Source organism: Eimeria acervulina, genomic scaffold, assembly GCF_000499425.1.
Source record: "Eimeria acervulina Houghton genomic scaffold, Eah_scaff148, whole genome shotgun sequence".
NCBI classification, from domain to species: domain Eukaryota; phylum Apicomplexa; class Conoidasida; order Eucoccidiorida; family Eimeriidae; genus Eimeria; species Eimeria acervulina.
Genome location: NW_013549166.1, coordinates 38169 through 58112, shown reverse-complemented (window position 1 = coordinate 58112; position 19944 = coordinate 38169). Strand labels below are relative to the sequence as shown.

General features: G+C 38.2%; 3 protein-coding genes across 3 annotated transcripts; 2 read left to right on the top strand and 1 right to left on the bottom strand.

Moving 5' to 3' along the window:
• Nucleotides 1-666: 666 nt before the first annotated feature.
• EAH_00021110 (hypothetical protein, conserved) lies at nucleotides 667-4747 on the top strand (the record flags this gene model as incomplete). Its single annotated transcript, XM_013393505.1, has 6 exons — nucleotides 667-789; nucleotides 1366-1695; nucleotides 2087-2122; nucleotides 2928-3270; nucleotides 3731-3902; nucleotides 4537-4747. 6 exons carry the CDS (start codon nucleotides 667-669, stop codon nucleotides 4745-4747), a joined length of 1215 nt encoding a protein of 404 aa, XP_013248959.1.
• A 1174-nt stretch (nucleotides 4748-5921) lies between these two features.
• Nucleotides 5922-8326, top strand: EAH_00021100 (DNA-directed RNA polymerase III subunit, putative; the record flags this gene model as incomplete). Its single annotated transcript, XM_013393504.1, has 4 exons — nucleotides 5922-6896; nucleotides 7067-7114; nucleotides 7288-7914; nucleotides 8309-8326. The coding sequence occupies 4 exons, from the start codon at nucleotides 5922-5924 to the stop codon at nucleotides 8324-8326; spliced, it is 1668 nt and encodes a 555-aa protein (XP_013248958.1).
• Nucleotides 8327-12155: 3829 nt separating this feature from the next.
• Nucleotides 12156-19834, bottom strand: EAH_00021090 (vacuolar sorting protein 35, putative; the record flags this gene model as incomplete). Its single annotated transcript, XM_013393503.1, has 16 exons — nucleotides 12156-12181; nucleotides 12417-12506; nucleotides 13058-13124; nucleotides 14175-14295; nucleotides 14424-14494; nucleotides 14745-14906; nucleotides 15530-15717; nucleotides 16016-16318; nucleotides 16611-17099; nucleotides 17213-17336; nucleotides 17608-17675; nucleotides 17926-18055; nucleotides 18375-18612; nucleotides 18835-19144; nucleotides 19373-19469; nucleotides 19748-19834. 16 exons carry the CDS (start codon nucleotides 19832-19834, stop codon nucleotides 12156-12158), a joined length of 2571 nt encoding a protein of 856 aa, XP_013248957.1.
• Nucleotides 19835-19944: the final 110 nt, after the last annotated feature.

Below are 19944 nucleotides of genomic sequence, written 5' to 3'. Positions count from 1 at the left end.
TATATATATATATATATATATATATACCAGACATATACGCAAAATGCATAACGCATATAGCTACATACAAACAAATACATATTCGAATCATCTTTATTCTATTTAATTTACTTCAGAAGTAAATAAAATTAAGACAAAAAGCACAGAGACCAGCGGACTCGTTGCATGTAGGCTGCGCCCTTGAGGAATTTTTCTTAAAGTTGAGTGATAAATAGGTAACCTGGTATTGAAATAAAGAGCTTTTTGTAAATACAAAAACTTTGATCAATGTTTTTAAATAAATAAACGGCAAAAATAGGCCAAAAATTCGAAGATTTCAAGAAAAATAAGGGGGGCTGCATGCAGGCGCTGCGGTGTATATGCAGGTGATATTTGGGCGTCGGTTACGTACGACTTTGTCTTCTTTTTCACTTTTTCTTGCTATTTAATTTTAATGTTTATTTATTATTTTATTTTAATTAGATGCATTTTAATTGATTTGCAGGCTTTACACCGTACATTATCTGTTGTCGCTGCCGCAGTTACGAGCAGCGTTGCTTAGCTCGTAGCGATGTTGTTGTTTCTTTGAGCGTTGAAACGGTTTAAAAGGCGAAATAAATAAAATAAAATTAAATTAAATTAAATTAAATTAATAATTCAATTCAATTTTTGTTTTTTACCCAAAAAATGCAGTTAAAATCCCCAAGCCTGCGCCCTGCCGACCCTCACATTGAGGCGGAGCTTACATCCCAGTTAACTGCTATAAAAGCGCAGAATGAAGAAAAGAAAATTCAAATACAAGAATTAAGGGTAAAATTAAATTAGATTAAATAATTAAATAAAAATAAATTGAATTAAATAATTAAATTAAATTAAAGTGAACTAAAATTAAATTGAATGTGTAATTAGCATAATATATTTTATTATTGTTTTGTTGAAAAAAGAAAAAAGAAAATCCAAATGGAAGAACTGACAGTAAAATGAAGTAAAATAAAATAAAATATGTAATAAATATAATACATTTTGTTAATTTATTTTAAATGAAACAATTATCTTCGCATATTTTTTATTTCGAACACCCTATTCATTTTTTATGCTAATATTATTAAAACTTAAAAAGCAAATAACAAATGCATCTGCATGCATGCGCTTAGTCGTACCCTAGCAGGTAGGCAAACAGCAGCAGCAGCAGCAGCAGGTGCTGCTTCTGCTGCTGCTGCTGCTGCTGCCTGAACCGAAAAATAATTCACGTATCTGCTGCTGCAGCAGCCCATTTGTTTGCAGCACTAAGGAGAGCAGCAACAGCAGCAGCTGCTGCTGTTGCAGCTGGGAGAGCAGCAGGTGGTTGAAAGCAGCAACCTTTTGCTGCTCTTTTTGCTGCTGCAGCGCCGCGAGCAGCTAACAGCAGTGGAGAGTTGGGTGCTGCAGCAAGCACTGGAAGCATTGCTTCAAGAGAAGAGACCAGAAGCTTCTCCTCCTCCCCAGCAGCAGCAGCAGCAGCAGCAACAGCAGCAGCAACAGGGTCTGCTGCATCGGCAGCAAGGACAGAGTGGGTTTGGTGCTGCTTCTCGTGCAGCAGCGCGCTGCTCTGTTGTTGCTGCTGGAGCGCTGTCTCTGGAAAAGAGACAGGAGTTTGTTGCTGCTGCAGTCGAAAGGAAGAAAAAACAAATTTTTAAACTTAAAGCGCAAATCAAAGGAGCGAAAAAACTCCTCAGAGTCCGCCACACAACACAAACAGCAGCAGCAGCAGCAGCAGCAGCAGCAGTAGCAGGTTAGCCCCAGACGCAGCAGCAGCAGGGTAGCTGCAGCAGCAGCAGCAGCAGTAGCAGGTTAGCCCCAGACGCAGCAGCAGCAGCGTAGCTGCAGCAGCAGCAGCCGCAGGTTAGCCGCAGCAGCAACCGCAGTAGCTGCAGCTGCTATTGCTTCTTCTGTTAGCCTGTTGCTGTTGCTACTGCCGTTAACCTTCTGCTGCTGCTGCAGCAAACACTCCATTACCAGCAGCAGTCGCTGCATCAGCAGCAGGAGGAGCAGCAGCAGCAGTTGCAGCAGCAGCAACAGCAGCAGCAGGAAGTTGTTTTTGTTGTTTTGTTTGCATGTATTGCTTTAGGAGAGTAAGAAGGAAGGGGAGCTGCAAGCAGCAGAAGTGCGTAGTCAATAAAAAAATATAAGTATAAATATAAATATAAATATAAATATAAATATAAATATAGTTTGATTCCTTGCTCTATTTATCTATTTATTTATTAATTTGTTTGTTTATTTCTTTACTTTTTGTTTGTTCGTTTGTTAGTCTTGGGTTTGGTTGTAGCAACAAAAAGAGAAAAACAAATAATCATAATAATTGTTATTACTATTTTATTATTATTATTATTATTATTTGCTTTGTTTCTTGAATAATCTACATACATATATATGTTATATTATGTATAATTTATTATATATTGTGTATTATAGATTTATTACATATACTATACACTGTATATTATATATTATTTTCTATATATTTTATATATTAGGTAAAATATATTATTTACATTCTTTATTGCTCTCTTTTCTCTCGTCTTTTATTCTCCTCCGCATGCTTTTGTTATCAGCATTCACTTTAATATCTACAATATACAATAAACATTATATAGATATATATATATTCATATTTATATGTGCTTATTATAAAATATAATATTTTATTTTCTTATTTAAAGCGCATTTCCTCTTTATGCTTGCTCTATTTCTTTTTTGTGGGTTTGCTGTTATTTGTTAGCAAATATAAAAATAGCTGCAGGCTTTAGGGTTTAGGGTTTGAGGCTATTATTATTAAAATTAGGGTTTAGCGGTTATTCTATAAAAATTAGGGTTTACTGTTTAGGGTTTCTAAATTCGGGTTCAGGGTTGAAGGCCGCAAAATTAGGGTTTAGGGTTTAGGGTTTAGGGTTTAGGGCTTGTGTTAGGTGCGCCGTGACGCGTTTGCATTTCGTCGAGCGGTGGTTGTTGGGGGTGAAGATATAACGAGCGGGAAGACAAGAGGAGAAGATTTGCTGCTGCATTTACAGCAGCGGCTGCAGCAGCAGCAACAGCAGCAGCAGCAGTTGCAGCAGAAGTTGCAGGCGAAGCAGCACGAGCAGCACGTAGCTGCTTTCATGCGCAGCAGCAGCAGCAGCAGCAGCAGCAGCGCAGCAGCAGCATCAGGCATTCAGAGAATAGACCTCCATCAGCTTCAAATAGAGAATGAGCAGTTTGCTGCTCTTTTAGAATCTTCTAAAGGAGACATCGCAACAAAAAAGAAAAAATGCTGTATTTTTATTCACATATTAGTACACCCAAATGCATGCACTGACTTTTCTCCTTTTCCTCTCCTACTACTCATATATATATATATATATATATATTAACATTTCTATGTGTTGGTGTATATGTGTATATATTCGCATATATATGTATATAGCTATAAATATAACATATACATATATGTTTATATATACGTGCATATCTGTATACATATCTATAGAGGTACATATGCACATAAATGTATATATATATGTATATATATATATATATATATACATATATATATATATATATACATATATATATATATATATAGGTAGAAATATATGTATATATATATATCCATCTATATACGAATATCTTTAGGATTAATATTGTGTGTTATAATTTGTTAGACTACGAAGACGCCGATAAAATAACAGTAAAAGTGAAGATATTTTTTGTTTGTTTTGTTTGCTGTTTTCAGCTGCATTGCTGCAGGCTCAGACAATCTTAAAAGAAGAATTGCTTCGCAGTGTTACAGCCGGCACAAATTTAAACTCTGCTATTCTTTCAAGACAAGCAGCAATTGAAAAAACAAAGAAAGACGCAAAAGAAACTGCAAAAGAAAGAGACGCCATCAAACATGAAACCAAAAGGTAAACCGCAACACCTATATACACCCTAAATTAGGGTTTAGGGTTTAGCTTTGAGCATTTAGGGTTTAGGTTTGCGGGGTTAGGGTTTAGGGTTTTGGGTTTTTGCAGCACAACAACTACAATAGTATAAACAGTAGTACTAGCTTTTACGTTAATAAATAATAATAATATATAATGTAATGTAATATAATATAATAATAAGAATATTATTATTATTATATTAGTAAATATGTAATATAATACAATAAAAATAATAATGAGAGTGGTAGTAAAATTTGCAAAAAAAGAACGACAAAAAATAATAACAATAAAATACCAGTGATAATAATAATAACAGCAATAATAATAAAAAATAATAACAATAATAGATTTATTAAAGGGAAAGAGTATTCGAAAGGCTACCCTAATCGGTAAACCCTAAACCCTAAACCCTTGCCCCTCATCCCTAACTTGCAAAGCGAGTACGAACAGCTAATTGAACTGCGGCGATCACTCCTTGAATGTTTCACATTCTAGGGTTTAGGGTTTAGGGTTTAGGGTTTAGGGTTGAGGGTTTAGGGTTTAAGGCTTGGGGCTTATAGTCTAGGGTTTAAGGTTTAAGGCTTAGGGTTTAGGGTTTAGGGTTTGCATGCAGGTTGTTGGCTCAGTCGCGCCGCAGCAACCAGCTACCGCAGTTAAAAGACTTAGTGTTGCGGAAGGTGCTGCTGCAGCGACAAACAAAACAAATAAACTCATGGAGAAGAAAAATTGATATCGCCACATTGGAAGCAAAGACAGTCAAAAAAGATATTAAAATGCAAAACAAAGAAAACACTGCAACAATACCCAACTCAACAAATGCATAAGATATAAAACTAACAAAAAAATAAAACAAACAAACATATAAAACAGACAGACATATACAACAAACAAAAATTTAAAAACAAACAAACAATAAGCCAGGCATGAAAAAGCAAACAAAAGATGAAGACAATCTTAGAAAGACAAACAATTCAAGAAAAGAAGAGGAAATGTAACGTTTCTTGCAGATTGAACAAAAAGTATTAACTTTATTTTTTCTATACAGGAATAAATATACAAATAAACAGAAGCTGTACATACACCCTATCAATTAATGCATACAACAAAACCGATGAAACATAAATAGCGATAAAATTGCAGCACTTCTATTTTCCGATACTACAAACCCTAAACTCTAAACCCTAAACCGTAGAAATGCAAGCAACACAAATAAAGAGGAAAGCAGCAGCACTATAAAACTACAAATGTAGGAAGTGAAACCGGGAATAAATGCAAACACACACACTGCATACCAAAATAAAAGGAAAAACAAAGAAATATATTAATAGGAACAAATAGATGCTGGTGTATGCTGCAGCAGCTGCACATTTAGAGCAGCTTTCGATACGAAGGCGAAGGAACTTATTGTTGAGTTGATTGTTTGTTATCACGAACACTAACACTAGAAACAAACATAAAAATTATATTAATATATTGCATACACGTATGCATGCATGTGCTTGTGCATTTATTTCTCTGTTTGTTTCGGGGCTTGTAAGTCTCCGCATGCATGTAAGAAAATGGAGGAGCCTGCCTTCTACTGTTTAATAAGTATTTCTTTTCTTGCATTTGTAGAGAATAAGATTACAAATGCTATTAATACATATTCGGTTTAACCGCAGTGGTAACAACAACCAAAACAACAAAAACGGCAGAAGGAAACAGTGAAGAAAAATTCATCTTCTTTTTCTCGTTCAAGTTGCTGCTGCAAACACAGCGGGAACGCAAGTCCACCCCTCAATTTGTTCGTTTTTATTCTTCTATATTCTTTATTGCTTTGTTTAGTAATTTATTTAAAAGAAGAAAACTTCAATTCTTCTATTTCTCCTCTGCTTCCCTGGAAATGAATCGGCGAACATGTTGAGGACGCGGGGGCCTCGCGGTCTATTGGCGGCGTTTTGCGGTGTATTCTTCTCGTTGTTTGCGCATGCATATGTTGAAATAACAGTCTAAAATTCAATGCATAACAGAAAACGCATTCGTAAACCTGGGGGCCCCTCCAAGCAGGAGGGGCCCCCGGGGGGGGCCCCGGATATTGGGGTGTCTGTACAGCCTAAGTTCGGGCCTAAGATACCGCAGAAAGCTGCAACTTCTGTAGGGGAATCCAAGGAAGAAATTACAGCATTTGCTTCTTCTTCTCCTGATGATGCTCCTGAAACCCCTATGAGGACGCCTACTGCCCCAACGGCGGCACCTTCTTCAGTTTCAGGTGTATCGGCAGCTTCTTCAGTTTCAGGTGTATCGGCGCCTTCTTCAGTTTCAGGTGTATCGACAGCTTACAGTGATGCGTGCAAGTCGGATGGTGCTGAATTGAGTAAAAAGAAGATATTGGGGGTGAAGTTTAGCGAGGACTCCTCTATAACTTCGTCGTCAACTAGAAAAGTATCATTTGCTTCTTCAAATTCATCTTCTTCTCCCCCTACAAAACCCACAGAAGCTTCCTATTCACTCGGAAAGCGCGTGGAAACCTTGCCGGACAAGTGGCGTCTCTTGCCCGCATTTTTTGAAAGTAGAGGTTTGGTTTCGCAGCATTTGGCTTCTTACAACTATTTAATTACGCACGAGCTTCGATCGATTGTGCGAGCTGCAGCAAATCGCCTGATTAAATCGGACGTAGATCCTTCTTTTTTCTTGGAGTTTATTGACATTCAGGTGGGGGAGGCTCGGCTAGATGAGAGCATGCAGCAGTTTAAACTGACCCCGAAAATATGCAGGGTGCGGGAGATCAGTTATGCCGCTCCTCTTCTTGCTGAGATTGAATACAGCAGAGGAAACGAAATCGTTCGCAGAAGAGGCGTTTGCATTGGCTATATACCCGTCATGGTTAAGAGCAAAGCCTGCGCTTTATATGGAAAAACAACGGCGCAGATTCAGCAGCTGGGCGAATGCCCTTTAGATCCAGGGGGATATTTCATTGTAAAGGGAACAGAGAAGGTGAGCAGGAAGAAAAACGAATATATATGTGTATACACCAGATATATATATATATATATATACCCTCGTCCGTCTCCTTATTCTCTTTATCTGCACGTAGCAGTCGACTGCATGCATGCATGTAGCGTTTTTTTGACTTCTTTTCGTTTGTTTTTCTTCTTTGCATTCAGGTTCTGCTAATGCAGGAGCAGCTGTCAAAGAATAGAATTATTGTAGAGGTAAGCAGTCCAACTCCAACACAACCAACACACGCATGCAGCAGAAAAAGAACCGCATGCATGCATGCACACAAATGTTTGCGTGCATGCATGCATACACCCACCTCCGCGCCCGTGCATGCATGCATATGCATGCATATGCATGCATTTGTTTATGTTTATGTTGCATGCAGCTGGATATGAAGAGGAATGTGTGTGCAACAGTGACTTCTGCTACTGCTGAAGCGAAGAGCAGAACTTCTGTTGTTTTGAAAGGGAGCCGCTTATACTTGCGGCATAATTCTTTTCTAGATGATCTTCCCTTATGCATAGTACTGCGAGCTTTGGGGCTGGAGACAGATCAGGAAATAATGCAAATGATAGGCACAGCTTCTCCTACAAGCAGCGAAGAAGCGGATGGTGAAGCAGCAGGAGCAGCAGGAGCAGCAGGAGCAGCAGCAGGAGGGCATGAAGCTGTTTCTCTTTCTCTTCAAGACTGTCATGTAGAAGGAGTATTAACACAACAACAAGCTTTATTATGGGTAGGGTCTCGCTTGAGGCCCCGCATGCATGGGCGCGGCTTCTTTGCTCCTGCGCGTGAGAGAGAAACAAAACAAGGAAAAACAGCTTTAGAAGAAGCTGTAGATACACTGCATCGTGTATTACTTGCACATATTCATAGCAGCGGGAGTGATTTTCGTTTAAAGGGGAGGTTTCTTTGTTTAATGGCGAGGAGATGCCTACAAGCAGCTGCAAGCCCAGACCTGCTTGATGATAAAGATTACTATGGTAATAAGCGTTTAGAGTTAGCAGGGCAGATGGTGGGTCTTCTGATGGAGGATTTATTTAAGAGGTTTTGCTCTCAGACGAAGAAGCAAATAGATTATGCTCTTACTCGTTATTTTCAAACAAGAACAGCAAGCACAAGATCTAAAGACGCCCCATTGCCTTATCCTGATTGTTGCCGAAATCTACCTCATGATATTATTACTAGAGGCATGCAGACAGCTTTATCTACGGGAAGTTGGGTAATTAAGCGCTTTAGAATGGAGCGCTCGGGTGTAACTCAGATTCTTTCAAGACTTTCTTATATTGCTTCTCTAGGAATGATGTGTAGATTGAGCTCGCAGTTTGAAAAGGGAAGAAAAGTCTCAGGGCCTAGAGCCCTACAGCCTTCTCAATGGGGTGTTATATGTCCTTGCGATACACCTGAAGGAGAGAGCTGTGGATTAGTAAAGAATTTAGCTTTATTAACGCATGTAACAACCGACGAAGAAGAAGCCCCCGTTATACGTATAGTGTTTGCTTTAGGCGTTGAGGAAATAAACTCTCTTTCAGCAACAGAAATGCATGAAGCAAATGTTTTTCTTGTTTTTCTCAATGGAGTTGTTTTAGGGCTGCATAAAAGGCCTAAACAGCTCCTTGCTGCTGTAAGACAGTTAAGAAGAAGAGGCTTACTGAGGGCTTTCGTGTCTATACACCTGAATGCTGCACACCAAGCAATATATATAGCTACAGATGGAGGAAGATTATCTCGCCCGCTTGTTGTTGTTGAGAAGGGGAAGCCCCTCCTAACGAAATCTCATCTACAACAGCTTCAAAGAGGAGAGATACAGTTTGATGATTTATTGCATGCAAGTGTATTAGAATGGGTAGATGTTAATGAAGAGAATAATCTATTAATTGCGCTCAATGAAGAAAGTATTACTATGCAAACAACACATATGGAAGTAGAGCCTCTTGCTCTTTTAGGAGTTGTTGCAGGTCTTATTGCCTTTCCTCATCATAATCAAAGCCCTAGAAATACTTATCAGTGTGCTATGGGGAAGCAGGCTATGGGGGCTATTGCTTTTAATCAGTTTAATCGCTGCGATACTCTTCTTTATCTTCTTGTTTATCCCCAAAAACCCCTCTGCAAATCCAGAACACTCGATCTCATACACTTCGATCAACTCCCTGCAGGTATTCACAATAAAACCCTAAACCCTAAACCCTAAACCCTTATTTCACCTTTATCGCTAAACCCTTATACCACGTTTAACCCTGAACCCCTGAATCACCTTTAACCCTAAACCCTAAACCCTTACACTACCTTTTACACTTTAACCAGATTAAAACAACACTAAACTTTTAGTCAACCTTAAACTCTAAAACCTTTAACTGCCTACAAACCCTACACCCTTAAACTACGTGAACCGTGTTTGTTGTGTGCTGTTTGTTGTGTTTGGTTTACTATTTGCTGTTTATTATTACTTGTTTATAATTCCTTGCTTATTATTACTCCTTGTTTATTATTGCCCTCTTCTTCGTTTCTCCTTTGTTTCTTTTTCCTATTTAGAATTGCCTGTTTATGATTGTTTGTCTATTAATGTATCTATTATTATTTTTTATTTATTGATTATTTATTCCCATTTCTATGTGCAAATGAGCTTGAGCTGTCTCGATAATCGCTTATTGTTGTTTCCTTAATTACTTGTATGAAGTAGAAATATATTATTGTTTATTTGAATGTCTTTGTTTGTTTATACAGGACAGAACGCCAGTGTGGCTGTGATGAGTTATAGCGGCTATGATATAGAAGATGCAATTGTTTTAAATAGAGGGGCAGTAGATAGAGGGTTTGGTCGGTGTATTTCTATAAAAAAACAAACAGTTGAATTCAAGCATTACTTTAATGGAGCTTGTGATAGAGCATTTCCTCCCCCATCAAGTGGCTGCTATGAGCGTGGTGGTGGTGTTGCAGCAGCAGCAGCAGCAGCAGCAGGGGGTGGTGTTGCTGCTTCTAGTGGTGGGGGTTTATTAGGGTTAAATGCTCGGCGTTGTGGAGGGGGTTTATTAGGGTTTAGCTCAAGACGCTTCAGTACATTGGAAGAAGATGGTATTGCAGGAGTAGGACAAAGAATAGAAGAAGAAATGCTTCTTGTGAATAAGTATAGCCCTAGTAATACGAAGGGTGCCTTATCAGACCCTATCAATCTGGAAGAAAATGAACGTTGTGGAGGGGGTTTATTAGGGTTTAGCTCAAGACGCTTCAGTACATTGGAAGAAGATGGTATTGCAGGAGTAGGACAAAGAATAGAAGAAGAAATGCTTCTTGTGAATAAGTATAGCCCTAGTAATACGAAGGGTGCCTTATCAGACCCTATCAATCTGGAAGAAAATGAATATACTCCTTCTCCTGTTCGTTATAAAACGCCTGTGCCTTCATATGTTGATAGAGTTATATTAACAGAGAATGCTGATGGTAGTCGTTTAGTTAAATTTATGCTAAGACAAACAAGACTTCCAGAGTTAGGAGATAAATTTTCTTCTCGTCACGGCCAGAAGGGGGTTGTAGGTTTAATTGCATCTCCTGAAGATCTTCCTTTTAGTGAAGATGGTTGGGTACCCGACTTAATAATGAATCCTCATGGTTTTCCTTCAAGAATGACAGTGGGGAAGTTATTAGAATTATTAGCTAATAAAACAGCTTTACTTTCTGGGGAATTGCAATACGGCACTGCATTCTCTGGCGCAAATGCAGAAGATCTAGGAAAAGCTTTATTAAAACACGGGTATCATTACTCAGGAAAACAATATCTTTCTTGTGGTATCAGCGGAGCTCCACTGCAGGCATATGTCTTCGCTGGGCCGGTGTATTATCAGAAATTAAAACATATGGTTCAAGATAAGATTCATGCAAGAGGAAGAGGCCCCAGACAACTCTTAACAAGACAACCAACAGAAGGAAGAGCGCGTGATGGAGGTTTAAGATTAGGGGAAATGGAGAGGGATTGTTTAGTTGCATACGGGGCTTCTGCATTATTATTAGAAAGGCTTGTTCTCTCTAGTGATGTCTTCTCTGCTTCTGTCTGCACTACCTGCGGTCTTATTGGAGCTTCGGGATGCTGCATTTCTTGTAAATCAACACAAACAATTGCAAATGTACAAATGCCGTATGCATGCAAACTTCTCTTTCAAGAACTTATGTCTATGAATGTTTGCCCGCGTATATCTCTTAAAGAGGCGTAGCTATCCATCATTTCTTTCTTTCTTTCTTTTTCTTTTTCTCTCTCCATGTACTTCTTAGTTTTCTTTCCTCTCTCTGTTTTTCTCTCTTGCTTGCTGTACTTGTTCAAGTACGCATGGCAGTCTATATATATATAATTTATGTAATGTATTTAAATATATATTTAAATATATTTAAATGCATATTTAAATATATTTAAATATATATTTAAATATATCATATATATATATATGCATACAGATATATGTTAATATATATGGGTTTTAGTTTGCCTGTTTGGCGGCGGTAGTTTGTATGTGCAGTAAAAAAGAAGAAAAAAAAGAAATTGTTGTTTTCTTTTGTTTTTTTCTTTTTAGTGTCTGTCTATACTTATCGGAGACAAAGAGACGACGTTATAGTATTTATTGTTTTATTCAACAAATCATTTACTTCTCTCAACAGAACTTGCTCTTCTTTAATTAATATATATATATATAGGTATTGTATATATATACAAAAATTACAAACAAAAAAGATTGTTTGCCGTCTCTTTCTCTCTCTTTCCCTCCCCACGCAAACGCCTGCACGCAAAATTAAAATAAAATAAAAAATGAATGAGTAAAGTTGTAGAAATGCGTAATGAGTACAGACAGCAGCAAAAACGAGAAGTAAGAATAGATAAAAATCATAAACAAATAAGAATAAATAATAAATACAGGCAAACCAAAGCCAATGATAAATACAGAATTTAAAAATTAAGTGAATAAATGAAGATAAATAATAAAGAATAACAAACGATACAACGAAAATAGATAGACAAACAAAAAGAAGATAAACGAAGAAACAAGCAATACAGGACGACAAAGAAAGATCGAGGAATAAATAAGTAAATAAAGACAAACAATTTGTTGAATAGAAAAAAGCAGGCGGCAATACAGTGATGTGCCAATGAACAAATTGAAATAAAATAATTAAAACATAGTTTGTGTTAACGTTTAAATGATTTCTTTATTTAAATAACATAAACACCACATAAAAAAATACAAAGAAAGAAATATACCCTAAAAGCCTTCATCATAGCTCAAACGACAGATCCAGGCCTGTACAGACGAACAAACCCTAAACCCTAAACCCTAAACCCTCAAGATGAAAGCTAAACGAACAGATAGAAGAAATAACACAAAAACCTAAAGCAGCATTCATATCGATTGCTCATGCCTGTCTGCTTCTTCAGCTTGTGGTGCTACAACGCAGCGCCTAAACCCTAAACCCTAGAGCAACGCCTTTTGCTACAACGCAGCACCTAGACCCTAAACCCTAAACCCTAGAACAAACTTTTATATCGATTGCTCGGGTCCGTTTGCTTCTTCAGCTTGAGGTGCTGTAAAGTGTTGCGGAAGCTTCTCATGACGTCGTCATCCTTGTCTGAACGCAACAAACCCTAAACCCTCAGTAAACCCTAAACCTTAAACCCTAGTACCCAGTATATATAAAATAAAAGAGAAAATAAGAGAAAAACACGAACAAGGAAAGAAAAGAACAAACAAACAGCAAACAGATATACAAAGACACATAAACGAAACAATAAAACGCCACACAAGCATATTATTATTATTGTTGTAATAATGATAATGATTATTATTTTCATTATTATAAACAACAAATATAAACAGCAGACAAGTTTATGCAATAAAGAGGGATGACAGCACAAACAAATACAAAAAACAAACAAAAACAAACAGAAAATACTCACAAAGAAAATAAATTTAAAAAGTGCAAAACAAGCAATTAAACAGACTAAACAAACAAAACAGAAACAAAAACAACGAACAAAACAATAAAAACGAATGAAAATAAATGTATTATAATAAAGTAAGCCCTTAAATGTACCAATTAAACGAACAAAACAAAATAACTTGATAAAACAAAAACAAAACATAAAAAATAAACAAAAGGAAATAAAATAAATTTCGCACCTATCTCTGCAAATTTGCAGTGCTCTACGCAGAGGGCAAGGAGATTTTGTATGAAGTCCGCTGTCACCTAAACCACAAAAAAAGGGTTTAGGGTATACAACATCGAGGGTTTAGGGTTTAGAACATTAAGGGTTTAGGGTTTACAGCATTAAGGGTTTAGGGTTCAGGGTTGACAGCATCGAGGGTTTATGGTTTAGCGCATCTAGGCTGCAGACCATCTAGGGTCTGCATTTAGGGTTTACGGTAGATGCTGTAATTCCTAATTACAGCATCTACCGTAAACCCTAAACGGTAGATGCTGTAATTAGGAATTACAGCATCTACCGTTTAGGGTTTACGAAATCGAGGGCTTAGGGTTTAGGATTGACAACATCTAGGCTTTAGGGTTTACAACATCTAGGGTCTATAGAAACTAGGATTTAGGGTGTGCGAAGGTTCTGCATTAATAACAAGATGCCCTAAGGGCTGGATTCAGAAAAAAGAAAGCGGGCGCATTCCTAGGGTTTAGGGTTTAGGGTTTGTGGTTTAGGGTTTGGGGATGATTGCTCCAGGTTGGCTTGTCTGTAGTAATAAGTATATTTGCTTTTTGGGGTTTAGGCGTTTGCTCAGGGTTTAGCCTTTAGGGTTTTAGGGTTCAAAGTTTACAAACATATTGCATATATATATATATATATATATATATATATATATATTCATATCTATGTATAAATATAGGCATCCATATTTAGGGTTTGAGGGTTTACGGCTTATTTGTCTTACTTCGGGGTTGTTTTGTTCATAATAATAAATATATTTATTTAATATTTCAACGAAAAGACAAACATGAGATGCATTCGCTTGAATGGCCGTGTCTGCAATTTTTAGGGCCTTTTGCAAACACTCCAACACTCGTTGACTGTCTCTGTAGTTTACCTGAATAAATAAATAAATATAAATATATATATAAATATATATAATATATGTATGCAAATTCACTCTACCCATGCATAAATTCAATTCAACTTGAGTGATACTAAAAGCCACAGCCCTATTAAGCAATGTAAATAATAATAAATGACAATTGATAATTAATAATAAATAAATAATAAAGAATAAAGAATAAATACTAATAACTTACTGCATTCCAATACAAATGAGAACAAGAAAGAACAGCTCTGCACTGATCTGCTCTTTTTAGTAGCTTCGCTCCGTGCTGCGTCATTTTCGCTGCAAGCGAAGCGAAATTCTCCGGATCTAAACTGCGAATATACCCTGAAAAGCATCCAACCATCTGATTCAAAACAAACAAACAAACAAACAAAAGATATTTAATCAATTAAAATCAATAAATAAAACATAAAACAAACAAACAAACACAGAAACGCACAAACATGAACAAACAACAGCGAAATTCTCCGGATCTAAACTGCGAATATATCCTGAAAAACAGCCAACCATCTGATTAAAAGCAAACAAGCAAACACAATATATTATTTGTTTATTACTAATGCATTTATTTAAATGAAAACGAATTAAACAAACAACCATGCAGAGATCCACCTAACTAGAAGCAAACCCGCAAACAAACAAACAAAACAAACAAGCAAACAAAACAAACAAACAGAAGAAATAAACAAACAAAACAAACGACCAAATAAACAAACAAGCAATTAAAGAAACAAACAAACAAACAAACAGAGGCCCCGACCTCAGTGAGAGCAGCGAATTGTTTTTTGCTGTCTGTTATTTCTTCTTGAAAACAAACTAAAGCCTGGGAAGCAAATTCTTCGCAAATAGCTGCATAACCCCCTGCAGTTATATTTGCTTTTTCTGTTGCTACAGCTGCTAGCAGCAGCAAGCGAAAGGCTATCTGTATAAAATAGACAAACAAAGAAAGAAAAGAAATAAATAAAACAGACTGCAAAAAGCATCAATCGTGTTAATTATACAAACACAAATTCTTGTTTATATATTTTTAAAGGAATACGAAAGTAAATGAAGAATAAAGAATAATAAAGAATAAACAATAAATGAGGAGCAATCAAGATATGCATACTAATACTAATAAATAAAAACAATAAGTAAGAAACGAATAGTAATAATAACAATAATAATAGTAATAATAATATATAGTAGCAATGCATAATAATAAAGCACGAATAATAAACAACAACAAATTAATAATAGCAAGTTAAAAGAAACAACGGTGATTAACGACAGCAAAGAAGACAAAAAAGAGCGAAGGAAAACGAGAGAGAAAAAGTAATAAAAAGAAAACAAAAAAAGAAAAGGAGACAGGAAAAGAAAGCAAAAGAGAGAGAAACAAAGAAAGTAGAGAAAGAGTATAAAAGAGAGATAGGCAGAAGAGACACGTGAAAAGAGCAAAAGAAAGCAAAGAGAGAAAGAGAGTATAAGAGAAAGAAAGACAGTAAAGATACATAAAAAGAGACAGCAAAAGAAAGCAAGCAACATACAAAAGAATAATCTCCTTACCTCCGGCTCTACAGGAACAAGTTGAAGACAAACAGAATGCAAAAACTGACAAACACGCTTCCCTCCATAAACAGGAGACTTCTCTAATCTTTGCTCAGAAAGAGATTGACGTTCCAGCACAAGAGGCAGCAAACGGCATGCAGCAACAGCCAAAGGGGGCAGCAGCACCCGTTGCTGCAGTGCTCCTCCTGCAGCAGCAACAGCAGCAACAGCAGCAGCAGCAACAACAGCAGTAACAACAAAATATATAACAAGATGAGCAAACAAGATGAACAGGCAAACGACAACCAAATAAACAACAAAATAAGCAGCAAAATAAGAAGACAAGAACAAAATAAACAACGAAAAAATAAACAGCAGCCAAATAAACAACAAAATAAACACAAACAAAATAAATATCAACAGCAAAACAAACAGCTAAATAAACAACAATAACAACAACAGCATAAAGAACAAAAACAAGAAAAAAGCAACAAAAAGAAATACCTCCGGAGAATGCATTTTTTGCAGCGAGAAGAATTTGAAATTGTTCATCAGTGTCTGCAGCTTTGGAGAGATGAACAAGCATAGCAAGTTGGTGGAGATGTTTTGCTGCTGCTGCTGCTGCTGCGGCTGCTGCTGCCACTGCATGCGTATCATCTTCCCCTGCATCACCTTCATCATCTCCGCCTTTTATTTTTTCTTCTTTTTCAATTAAAGGGGAAACCAGCATAAGGAAATGATTAAATAAAGCAGCAGAATCCAGGGGAAGACCTGCAGCTATTACTGCAGCTACCATGCTATCCGCAACTGCATGCATGCAAACAAAACAAAAAAAGAATACAAACAAAAATAAACAGAATGCATGCACAAGGCGGCATACACCTACTTTCCCCAGGCAAACAATACACACAACAATTGCAACAAACCAAACAAACATTGCATTGGCGCGTGCTCCAGCAGCAGCAACAGCAAAGCAGCAGCAGCAAAGCAACCGCAGCACCAAAGCAGTAGCAGCAAAGCAACTGTAGCAGCAAAGCAGCAGAAGCATCTCTGCATTCATGCAGCATTGCAAGAATGCATGCATGCAAGGATTGAGTACCTTGATATCTGGTGTTTGCGTCTAAGAACTCCAACAGAGGGGAGTAGCTGGCAATGTTGAGGGCCTGGAGAGATAATACGTTTAGTGGGTTCGTTAGCAACGAGCAAACAGCTTCCATTCCCTCTTCAGGTAGCAGCTGCAGCCGCATGCTGGATTCAGGAGAAGCAGCAGCAGCAGCTGCTGCTGCTGCTGCTGCAGCGGCTGCTGCTGCTGCTGCTGCTCCACCAGAAGAAAAGCTACCGTCGTTGCATGCAGCTGAGGGGCTGTGCAGCTTGGAAAGGCTTGGAGGCGATCTGCTGCCTGCTGCGGCTGCTGCTGCAGCTGCTGCTGCTGCTGCTGCTGCAGAAGGCCGCTGGCAAGTTGCTGCTAATAGTCTAAATGCATCATCAAGAATAAGAGATATATAATCCACACGCGAGGGGAACAAAGACAAACAAAAACTCTGAAAGACTTCTTGCAATGCCAGCAAGCATGAAACGCTCATCGCCCCTGCGCCGCACATCAACACCAACGACAAATATTATATATAAATATTTATATAAATGTATTATTTAAGATATATATACATACATATGTATATTATTATTTAGTTGGTTAATTACCCCCAGAAGAAGCACTAGAAGGCGTTTGCTGCCCTGCTGTTGAATGCGAGTTAATTGTCTCTTCAATTTGCGAGCGAATGAAATTCGCAAACAAATCAAACAGAGAAATATCCTCAGGCAATGCCTATAATAAGTAATAAAAGAACAAAAGCACAAAAGACGCAAGCAAAATAAATAATAAACAAACAAAAACAAGAGAGAGACAAACAAAATAAATCACAAACTAACACAGACAAACAAAAAGGAAGCGAAAGCAAACAGTGGAGACAATATAAATAACTTATCACGCAGCGACAATGAACAAATAAATATATATATATATATATATGTATATGCATCTTTAACAAATAAAGGGAAATGTTTAATTCGCTCAGACAAACGAATAAAAAAAATACCTCTGGGTTCGCCTGGAGGAAGCTCGTAAGCCGTCTAAGAAGATTCGTTAACACTGGCTTCAGTGCAACTGAAAAGAAGAAATAAATAATAAATTAAACAAAACATTATAAATAATAAATAGCAAATAATGAAGTAAATAATAAGTAGGATATAAAATAGACAAAGTGCGGCTGGAGATTCGTTAACACTGGCTTCAGTGCAACTGAAAAAAAAGAAATTAAAAAATACGTACTAATTATCATTATTATTACTACATATTTTCATTTTTATTATTTTCATTAATATTATTATTATATTTTGTTTAAGAGTAGGCCCACCTCCTTTCTGAACATGTTTTGTTTGCTCTAAGAAAATATCCAGCGTTTGCAAATGGCATTCATCCGAAAACACCTGCACTATGCAATCTAATAAATACTGCTGCGCTAAGACGTCTTTACATCCCAGTATCTGCATGCATGCATGCATGCATCCGCAGACACACACACACACACACACACACACACACACACACACACACACACACACACACACACACACACGCACACACACACACACACACACACACACACACACACACACACACACACACACACACACACACACAGACACACACACACACACACACACACACATACAACAATAGCAGATATATCCAGCAGCAACAGCAGCAGCAACAGGAACAGCAAGAGCAGCAGCAGCAAGAGCAACAAGAGCAGCAGCAAGAGTAGCAGCAGCAGCAGCAAGAACAACAGCTGCAGCGGGTTACCTGCTGGAGAATGGCTGGGAGTGCTTGGGTTCTATAAAACTCAGCAGTCATGCCTTCTAGCTGCGCCATGCGAACGAGAGCAGACCCAACCAGAACTTTTAAATCTTTTCTCTCTTTTTCTTTCTTCACTTTGTCTCTCAAGCTGCTCTGCTGCTGCAGCCGCACCCATAGACGGGCGCTCTCGTTGAAATTCGTCAGCAAAAACAAAAATGCATCATCCGGACCCGAAACCCCCTCCCTGCAGCAGCCGCACCAGCACCAGCATCAGAAAGAGCAGTAGCAGCAGCAAGAGCAGTAGTAGCAGCAGCAGAAGTAGCAGAACACATTGGGGTATGAATAGCTGGGAGAACGCAGGTTAAGGGTTAAGGGTTTAGGGTTTTAGGCCCTTACACTTCATAATTGGGTCCTTTATCTGGGAGAACACATGTTAAGGGTTTAGGGTTTAGGGTTTAAGTCTTACACTTCATAATCGGACCCTTTATCTGGGAGAACATCTCTGCAGAGTTGAATGAGATAGAAACGAAGGAAGAGGCCGCGCATGGGGTGTTGAACTCCCTTCGAGAGTTCTGTTAAATCTCTGAGAATATCTGCTGCAGGAGCTTCTTTTGATTTTATGAAGGCAACCCCAACTGTAATGAGCAGATACAAACGAGGAATTATATTTCCTGCATGTTGCACTGTCTCGTACAAATCTGAAAAGCGACGACCGTGCCGAGACTTGTCACTGAAAAAAGCCAGCAAATGCTGCAACTCTTGAAACGCCAGCATGTCTGTACACCCAAACACCCCCCCAACGCACAAACCCTAAATCCTAAACCCTAAACCCTCAATAGTAGACACGGTCTGCTACGCCCTACAAGCACAGCTTCGCAGCAGAACTTGAAATACAGACGCAAACGTTTAGAGTTTAGGGTCTAGACTTTGCTTGAACGGCATGGGGGAGCCAACAGCTTCCCCCTGCGAAGGGTTTATGGTTTAGGGTTTAGGGTTTAGGTTACACAGCTCGTAGTAATGCTTCGGCGACAACAGAGACGTCCGCAGTTCACTGACAAAGTTGGAAGCATGTTTTAAGGCATCTCTCAGGTTGTCATTATCCTGAAAACAGTAAGAGCTGCAGATACACCCGAAAAGGGTTGACCGGGTCTCGGGTGTATTCGCAGCGTTGGCAATATCATGCGAATCACAAACCCAATACACTCAACTGCGAACTGAAGAAGCTGCGGATACATTGCAGCTTTGAACGCGGTGTATTAACACTGTGTAGCATCAAGACAAAACTACAAAGTGATGTGGAGAGAATAATACAACGTCAAGGCCTCAACAACAAAAATATGCATCTAGAAGGGGAAAAACGCGGGAGATGCAATGCTTACGATGGCTCGCTTCATGTAACAGCCTTGCTCTCTGACAACTGCCGAGGCCTCCTCTAGCAGCTTCTCCTGTTCCTGCTCTTGAATCATCTTGGCGTAGTGTTTAGGGTTTAGGGTTTAGGGTTTAGGTTTCGGGGCGCCCGCCGCACCACTGCAGGCCCCTCAGAACTCGTGCAGAGGCTGCACTGCTTCAAAACCCT